Source organism: Salvelinus namaycush, chromosome 3 (genome assembly GCF_016432855.1).
Source record: "Salvelinus namaycush isolate Seneca chromosome 3, SaNama_1.0, whole genome shotgun sequence".
Classification (NCBI taxonomy): domain Eukaryota; kingdom Metazoa; phylum Chordata; class Actinopteri; order Salmoniformes; family Salmonidae; genus Salvelinus; species Salvelinus namaycush.
In genome coordinates, this window is record NC_052309.1 from 93,659,720 (window position 1) to 93,669,534 (window position 9,815).

Genomic DNA, 9,815 nt, shown 5'->3' on the forward strand with positions numbered 1-9,815 from the left:
GTCTTTACCCTTATAGAGAACAAGGAAGCAGAGTAAAACACACAGCCTTTACCCTTATAGAGAACAAGGAAGCAGAGTAAAACACACAGCCTTTACCCTTATAGAGAACAAGGAAGCAGAGTAAAACACACAACCTTTACCCTTAACCCTTATAGAGAACAAGGAAGCAGAGTAAAACACACATCCTTTACCCTTATAGAGAACAAGGAAGCAGAGTAAAACACACAGCCTTTACCCTTATAGAGAACAAGGAAGCAGAGTAAAACACACATCCTTTACCCTTATAGAGAACAAGGAAGCAGAGTAAAACACACAGCCTTTACCCTTATAGAGAACAAGGAAGCAGAGTAAAACACACAGCCTTTACCCTTATAGAGAACAAGGAAGCAGAGTAAAACACACAGCCTTTACCCTTATAGAGAACAAGGAAGCAGAGTAAAACACACAGCCTTTACCCTTATAGAGAACAAGGAAGCAGAGTAAAACACACAGCCTTTACCCTTATAGAGAACAAGGAAGCAGAGTAAAACACACAGCCTTTACCCTTATAGAGAACAAGGAAGCAGAGTAAAACACACAGCCTTTACCCTTATAGAGAACAAGGAAGCAGAGTAAAACACACAGCCTTTACCCTTATAGAGAACAAGGAAGCAGAGTAAAACACACAGCCTTCCATAACTGTGTACCCTTTATATATAAGGTCACCTCACACCCCCTGATTACCCCAGTTCACTGGGGTTCACCAGATGACACCTCATTACACAAGGTGCCATGGCATGCCTTATCAGGAAGTGACTCAGCAGGAACAGCCAGTTCTCTAAGGAAAACACATTCTCCAGATCCCCACCTCTGATTAAAATAGGTAGATTGGTGTTGCAGGAGAAGTAGCAGCTCATTATAAACTGAGTTAGTTGCCCCGGGAGACAGGGTCTTCTCTCACTTCCGTGTTCCTGTGTTCTTTGATTACGTCAACAGAGTGCAAATAGAGAACATGGAATGACTCCATCTACTTTCTTTGATACTTTCACTGTCTATCTGTCCATCTCTGCCTTTCACTGTGTTACTGTGACTTCATCTCTTTTACTTTGTCACTGTGACTTTCTTACTCATACCTCCTTTTTTACTTGTCACACCTTGTCTCCTCCCCTTCTCTCTCTCTCTCTTTCACTTTCCCCTCTCCCTCCCCTCTCTCACTCTCTCTCTACCCCTCTCTCTCTTTTTCACTCTTCCTCCCATTCACTCCCCTCCGACCCCTCCCTCCCTCTCTCCTTCTCTTGTCAAGTTGCTGTGTGCCTCCCTGCTCTGCTTTCGAGCAGCATGGGTCTGTCCTTAACAACACACACAAAGCACACACAGGCATGCAGGCAAGCAAACACACACACATACACACACATCATGGCTCGACAGGAAGGGAGCTGGACCAAACAAAGCCTCTCACACTATCTAAATGTCACTCTCTGTGTGTGTGTGCGTGTGTGCGTGTGTGTGTGTGTGTGTGTGTGTGTGTGTGTGTGTGTGCGTGTGCGTGTGCGTGTGTGTGCGCGTGTGCCCGCGTGCCCATGTGATTGGTTGTGTGGTCAGGTGGGAGGTGGACCCAGACTACTGTGACGAGGTGAAGCAGACTCCTCCCTATGACCGTGGTTCTCGTCTGCTGGACATCATGGACATGACCATCTTTGACTTCCTCATGGGTGAGGACAGAAGCTCCATTACACGCTACTCCCTCCACTGCACTCTACTCCCTATATAGACATTCTTGGTGAATAGGGGTCCTCTTTTCCTATGTATATTAATGTTGTTTACCTCTGTATCCAGGTAACATGGACCGGCACCATTACGAGACTTTTGAGAAGTTTGGAAACGAGACCTTCATCATCCATCTGGACAACGGAAGAGGGTGAGGAGAAAACACAACACACCTCAACTCGTTTTATCTGTTCTCTAGACGGCTGGTCATGTCTGATTTGTCACATAGCCTTCTAAAACTCTCTTTCATTAACTTCAGTTCTGAGTTGTTACACTAAGCAACAGCACATAGCAACAGCTCAAAGCAACAGCTCAAAGCAAAGGCATAACAAATGTTTTAAAGGTATTTTTAATGTCTGAGGTACACGGTGCATTTCAGAATCAAGCTACAAAGGCATGTGGCAAAACTCTCAGTCCCTGACTGTCACACTCAATGGGAAGGGAATGTGAGTGGAATGTTCAATGAGAATAGAATGTTCAGGACTCTGGAGCTTTCAGTCTGAGGGCTTCTTCACTGATCCTGAGAGATGTACTGCTGCTGGTGACTGTGAGACAGACTGTGAGAAACACAGACCAAGGTGTTGTATTATCAGCCAGTGAGTGGTGTTGCTTGGCTCACCTCTCTCCTCTCCTCTCTTTTCTGCTCCTCTCTTCTCTTCTTTGCAGGTTTGGGAAACACTCCCACGACGAGCTCTCCATCCTGGTGCCTCTGAGCCAGTGCTGCAGGTCAGTACCTGTTCCTTTACCTCTCTCTCTCTCTCTCTCTCTCTCTCTCTCTCTCTCTCTCTCTCTCTCTCTCTCTCTCTCTCTCTCTCTCCATCATACCACACCTTCCTGTGTAAACTGCTTGCTTGCACAGTTTCACTTTGTCATTACTATTGCACAATTTGCAAGTATAATTAGTGTGCATTTCTTCTTTTGAAACATGTTTCCCTTTATATTCCTAGTATCCTTACTAGATTTACAAGTGCATCCCTTTTTAAGAAGTCCATCTGTAAAGTAAGACCTCTTGCCTCTCCCCTTCCTCCCTTCACCCACCCTTCCACCTCCACTCCCTCTCTCCCCTCCTCACCCCCTTCCTCCCTTCCCCCTCCCCTCCCTCTCTCCCCTCCTCACCCCCTTCCTCCCTTCCCCCTCTCCTCCCTCTCTCCCCTCCTCCCCGCCCCACAGAGTGAGGAAGTCGACCCACTTGCGTCTGCAGCTGCTCGCCAAGGAGGAGTACCAGCTGAGCCGTCTGATGGAGGAGTCCCTGCTGCGTGACCGCCTCCACCCCGTCCTCATCCAGCCCCACCTGGAGGCCATGGACCGGAGGCTGCGCCTGGTGCTCCAGGTCCTGGCTGTCTGCGTGGAGAAGGAGGGCTACAGTAACGTGGTGGAGGTGGACGACCACCACTGGGCTAGAGAAGCCAGAGGGGGCAGGGACACAGCCACCCATAGGAACCCAGGGCACAGGTAGTAAGGCCTGGCTAGGAAGAGAGGGAGATGGGGGGTGGAGGGGTGGTACCGCTGCTTCTCCCGCTTCTCCCAATCCTGGACCTCCAAAGAAACTACCGTTGATGGTGAACCAACCATGGGTGTCTGGTCTCACGGAGAGACTGACTGGATCCTGTGACTGTGCGAGAGCCGCCATTTTGAATTCAGTGAATTCCGAGACTTGCCGCCAATGCCTCTATGGAACCTCCTATGTACGTGTATTTATATATAGGTACTGTTGGTCCACAGATATAGCAGTGAGCTGAGGAGAGAAGAGGCCTGGTCTTTGCTAAGTACCGATGTTTTATTACTTCTCTTGGACATGATAAATAGGGACCATTTTGATTTGACTTTGTTGGTTTTATTATTTTATGTTTTTTGGGTTGTTTGAATGCGAAGGCTATCATTGTTTGCTCGGGTTAGCGCTAAGCTAGCTACAGTATATTTGTGTTACACAACCAAATGAGATTTTACTTTAACAAGTTAAAATGTGGTTTGAGCTTTATTTATGCACAGTAACTGGAGGAATGGAATATAAGGTTTATAGAGCTTTAATTTTAGAGGGAGTGTATGAAAAGAATATAGTATATTATTTATGATAAATGTCAGTGTGACTGTTATTTATCAGTTGTCTCCATTTTCAACCCATCACTATCTATGACTATGCTATATGCCTCCATTACTATGAGACATTATACCAGAGGCTGTTTACAGTACAGAAATGACCTGCTATTTACTAAGAAATTACATGGTAAAATGGTAATTGTACAGTAATACCCCATTAATTACTACATAAAGTACTCATTTGGTACTTTGGGATTCAAACAAGCATTTATATACACACCGTTTTGATCCAGGTAGTTCCCAGTTGTGGTGAATTTGAAGCATAAAGTATAGTGAAGCCCCAGCTAGTACTCAGTGATGCCACATCGTTTCCTAATAAGTACCACCTAAATACCCGTTGAGTCAGTACACCATTAAAGAAAGTGCTACCGGTTTCCTTTTCAATAAAGCTTTCAGATCAACTTAAATTCAGTGTTCAAAGCCTGGATGGAAGCAGCTCTCTTAAACAAGGGCTCTTAGAGAAGCACCTCTCAGCAGCCCAGAAGTTGACTAGTGTTGAGTGCCCTTGCCCTCGTCCATTAATATTAGATATCATTCAATCTTTCCATTTCTTGGCACTTAAGATAATTGCTGACCCATTTATTCAGAAATTCTGCCTTTTTGACCGAGGAACTTCTAAATCAATGCTTTGCTGGAATGGCTGGAATGAAAACATGCTGCGTGGTTTACTAGGACATGTTTGTCAAGGACATGAGAATAGCCTTTACAGGAAGTTGTGATAGATGATGACAGTGTGACCGACATGGCTGAAATGTTTGGTTTTGCTTAGATCTCACGTCAGCTGAGCCTCTCTGTTCTGCTCTCAACATGGCAGTCCTGGTTTACAGGATGTGGAGACAAAGGGTACCTCCCAAATGACATCCTATCCCCATAGTGCTCTGGTCAAAAGTAGTGCACTATATATGGAATAGGGTGCCATTTGGGATTCATCCAAATAATAATAATACACGAGTATGTAAATACTGCCATGAGAGAATATCAATCTGACGCTATTCATTTAATTGGCCTTGGGGGGTCTTGGTAAAAATCCCCATATATCTTCATATCATGTAACAAATGAGTGCTTTTTGTTGTTTTTCCCCCAAAATACATTATCTCTTTGCTTTATCCCCACGTGAGATTATTTTATTACCAACAATTTCTCACCAGTTTTGCTCACACTTCACGCAACCTCAAGTTGACGAAATTATTATTTTGGAGATGGAAATAGTCTAGTCTCTATCCATGTGGCTGTAAAGATAGGTTGGAACAGTGATTACAGTGTATACCAGTATACGAGTCAGATGCACTACCCCGTTGTCATGTCATTCATCGTTTATACCAACTCAAGTTACCATTACAACACCAAACAAATGTCAAATGCAGTTTTCTGTTACAATCCAGGCTGCACAGTAATGCACAATGTGCCTGTTGTATTGTTCAACGCTTTTCCAAATGAAAATAGGATTTGTCATAACATTTAGAAATGGATGAGGAAATAAGGGGTATGTTCTAAGGCTTTTCTTTTTTTGAAACATTTCTCTTTATGTTTTGGTACTAATTATGTTTTGGTACTATTTAATGTTATGTCCATTTTATGATCTGAAAAGCTGTCTTTGATTGCTGGAAGCGTTGAGCTCAATAGAGGCATTGTATATTCCACCAATAGCCCCTAGAATCTGGCTACGTATGGCTAACCTGGTGCCTGTGCAATGTTGGGTATACTTGAATGTTTCGGGTGGCCATACGACCAGGACTACAACTACATAGAGTTCACACTACAGCCTGTGTGACCTGGATCCTCAGACTAAGTTGGAAGAGTTAACCTTATACATTTACGTTTGAGTCATTTAGCAGACGCTCTTATCCAGCGTGACTTACAGTAGTGAGTACATACATGTTTGCATACTTTTTTGTACTGGTCCTCCGTGGGAATCGAACCCACAACCCTGGAGATGCTCTACCAACTCAGCCTTCTCCTCCCTTCATACAGCAGCAGTTAAAGGGTTAACTCGGCCCTGGGCGTTGTACTTGCGATTTTCATATTGTCACTGTAAATATCTATAAATATATTGGAAGACCTAAGAGGCTGCAGTGCTGCAGCGATACGCTTCTGTTCTGTTTTCTCCTATTGCATTGTTGCTGTGAACATCTGTTAGCTAAATGATAAAGGTGTGCAATAAAAAAATGACAACAAACAGTGTGAGTGTGTGTGTGTGTGTGTGTGTGTGTGTGTGTGTGTGTGTGTGTGTGTGTGTGTGTGTGTGTGTGTGTGTGTGTGTGTGTGTGTGTGTGTGTGTGTGTGTGTGTGTGTGTGTGTGTGTGTGTGTGTTTGTGTGTGTGTGTGTATCTATCCTTGGAAGGGGGTCAGAATAGGAAATAAGAATTAAAGAGATATTTTAACATCTGGCTAGAGGATCAATGCTTGGCCTGAATAAAGAGAGAGAGGGAGGTCGGTTGTGAATATGCATTTTTCAAAGCCTTAGAAACACAGCCAGCCATCCACACAGACCGTCTGGAGGTACTGTATGAGTATTATATGTGAAGTATCCTGACCCCTGACGTCTTCAGCTGCACTCTGACCCCTGACGTCTTCAGCTGCACTCTGACCCCTGACGTCTTCAGCTGCACTCTGACCTCTGACGTCTTCAGCTGCACTCTGACCCCTGACGTCTTCAGCTGCACTCTGACCCCTGACGTCTTCAGCTGCACTCTGACCTCTGACGTCTTCAGCTGCACTCTGACCCCTGACGTCTTCAGCTGCACTCTGACCTCTGACGTCTTCAGCTGCACTCTGACCCCTGACGTCTTCAGCTGCACTCTGACCCCTGACGTCTTCAGCTGCACTCTGACCTCTGATGTCTTTAGCTGCACTCTGACCTCTGACGTCTTCAGCTGCACTCTGACCTCTGACTTCTTCAGCTGCACTCTGACCTCTGACGTCTTCAGCTGCACTCTGACCTCTGACGTCTTCAGCTGCACTCTGACCTCTGACTTCTTCAGCTGCACTCTGACCTCTGACTTCTTCAGCTGCACTCTGACCTCTGACTTCTTCAGCTGCACTCTGACTCCCTGAGACTCGACCCAGCTTCCCCCCTTAAACTGATACCTCAGCAGCCTCCTGCAGAATCGCACATAGACACACATAGGACACTTACACACACTCTCTCACACACACACACACACACAATCATTCACACACACACACACACACACACACATACACACTCACACACATAGACTTAGACACAGACTTACACACACTCTCACACACACACACACAATCCTTCACACACACACACACACATACACACTCACACACATAGACTTAGACACAGACTTACACACACTCTCTCACACACACACAAGCATTCACACACACACATAGACTTAGACACACTAAAACACACTCTCTTTCTCTTACACGCAGACACACACTCTCACACACACAGTCACACAGTAATCTGAAGACTGCAGTGTAATCTTTTCGCTGAGTGTTAATCTCTAAGCTTCTCTCCTTAAAGGTATTATCAGCATCATCTTGTTCTTCCGGGAACTTGGAGCTCCTCCACCTACAGCTGTTTGGATCACTGGCTGATCAACTTGTACTTTCAGCAACAGCAGCTGTTGCGTAATGGCATAACCCCAATACTCATGGTTCAATAGAGGGTTTAGGATGATAATGCATTTGGCCACTAGAAGGAGAACATCAATAGTCTTTCTGGTTGATTTTACTGGCTTGAAAGCATATATGCATAATCAACACCCTATAACTTCTCCCTGTCCCCATCGCAGACCGTCCTTCACCAACCCTCACCTGGCTATGATCACACAAAATAGGTAGTACGCTCTAACAAGCCCTCTACAAGGTCCTGAAACCTAAAGATTAGATGTTGTCGTCATGTCCTATCATGAACAGGATATCACTTATTATGTGAATGTCTACTCTGATGTCATGTCTGATATCATGTCTGATGTCATGTCTAATGTCATGTCTGATATCATGTCTGATATCATGTCTAATGTCATGTCTAATGTCATGTCTAATGTCATGTCTGATATCATGTCTGATGTCATGTCTAATGTCATGTCTGATATCATGTCTAATGTCATGTCTAATGTCATGTCTAATGTCATGTCTGATATCATGTCTGACATCATGTCTAATGTCATGTCTGATATCATGTCTGAGGTCATGTCTAATGTCATGTCTGATATCATGTCTGATCTCATGTCTAATGTCATGTCTAATGTCATGTCTGATATCATGTCTAATGTCATGTCTGATATCATGTCTGATCTCATGTCTAATGTCATGTCTAATGTCATGTCTGATATCATGTCTGATGTCATGTCTAATGTCATGTCTGACATCATGTCTAATGTCATGTCTGATATCATGTCTGAGGTCATGTCTAATGTCATGTCTGATGTCATGAGTGTCTTGTGGCTATTGACATGCCTTGGTTCTAGTATCTTGTCAGAACAAACTGTATTCTATTGAGAGGTCTAGTCCTCAGTATCCTGTATTTATCTGTGTTTGATTGTGAGGCCTAGTCTTGGTGTCCTTTATTATCTGTGTTAACTGAGTGACCTTGGTATCCTGTATAAACTGTCACTCTCCAGGTTCCCTGGGTTGCCAGATCAGGATGCAGGAAGAGGTGGACAGCCCATCGGCGTTGCTAGGCAACACAGTGTGAGACCATAGTGACGGCTGTGGTGTTCAGCAAACAGACAACAGATCCCTAATGTGAGGATCAGCCGGCTAATACCAAGCTCTACAGCCTGGTGCCCAAAAACAGCAGTTTTAGTTAAAAGACTTGTACGGTGTCCATTATAGGACAGTCAGTCTCAGCATGACAGTCTTATAAAGGAGGTTTAACTCACCTTTCTCTGACTTCATTGACATAGCCTTCTAAAGGATGGAGCAATGATACTGTACAAGTGGATCTATCAGGGTTCAATTAAAACAATTATGGATAGGATTTATGCAGTGCTTTTCCAGAGGTGAAAAGTGTTTTACATTGTATGGAGGGGGGAACTAACATCATCCACACGTAATGGTGTTTTGGTAAGCATAAGACATCAAGCATGTGAAGAAAGTCCACGAAAGGGCATAGCCAAGCCACAATGAGCCCTCCATTCTTGATGTACGTGTATCTTCACTGAACACCAACATCACTAAATGAAAGTCAAGGATGTTGGGACAACAGCAATTGAATGACTTGAATGGGAAAGTCCATTCCAGTAATTGTATGTCTGTGGTGGAGACCCCTAATGTGAAAGCATCTGAATTGATTATGTCTTCTATGAATAGACAGTAGAGGAGGACCCTGTAGTGAGGATGGCATTTGGTTCTGTTTAGCATCTGTGCAGCATAGTATGCTGATGGGAGGAGCAATAGGAGGACGGGCTCATTGCAATGGCTGGAACGAATGGAATGGAGTCAAACATGTGGTTTCAATATGTTGGATATGTTTGATACCGTTCCATTTACTCCCTTTCCAGTCTTTACAGTGAGCCAGTCCTCAAATAGGTCCTACCACCAGCCTCCTCTGGTGTGCACTTACTGCAAAGCTGCCCTTTGAGACTTTGTTTGATAGGGAGCGTGAGGAGACTTCTAGGGAGCGTGAGTAGACTGCTAGGGAGGATGAGGATACTGCTAGGGAAAATGAGAAGACTGATTGGGAGGATGAGGAGACTGCTAGGAAGGATGAGGAAACTGCTTGGGAGCATGAGAGGACTGCAAGGGAGGATGAGGAGACTGCTAGGGAGGGTGAGGAGACTGCTAGGGAGGATGATGATACTGCTATGTAGTGTGAAGAGACTGCTAGGGAGGATGAGGAGACTGCTAGGGAGGGTGAGGAGACTGCTAGGGAGTGTGAGGAGACTGCTAGGGAGGATGAGGAGGCTGCTAGGGAGCGTGAAGAGACTGCTAGGGAGGATGAGGAGACTGCTAGGGAGGATGAGGAGACTGTTAGGGAGGATGAGGA

General features: G+C 44.8%; 1 protein-coding gene across 1 annotated transcript in view; it reads left to right on the forward strand.

Annotated features, from left to right (window-relative positions):
* Positions 1-6,009, forward strand: part of LOC120043213 (extracellular serine/threonine protein kinase FAM20C-like) — a 72,258-nt gene extending 66,249 nt beyond the window's left edge. The window contains exons 7-10 of the mRNA XM_038987863.1: positions 1,582-1,691; positions 1,816-1,897; positions 2,413-2,472; positions 2,917-6,009. Of these exons, the coding sequence (XP_038843791.1) occupies positions 1,582-1,691; positions 1,816-1,897; positions 2,413-2,472; positions 2,917-3,202 (538 nt within the window). The 3' untranslated portion in view covers positions 3,203-6,009. The remainder of the gene's footprint in view (positions 1-1,581; positions 1,692-1,815; positions 1,898-2,412; positions 2,473-2,916) is intronic.
* The last annotated feature ends 3,806 nt before the right edge of the window (positions 6,010-9,815 follow it).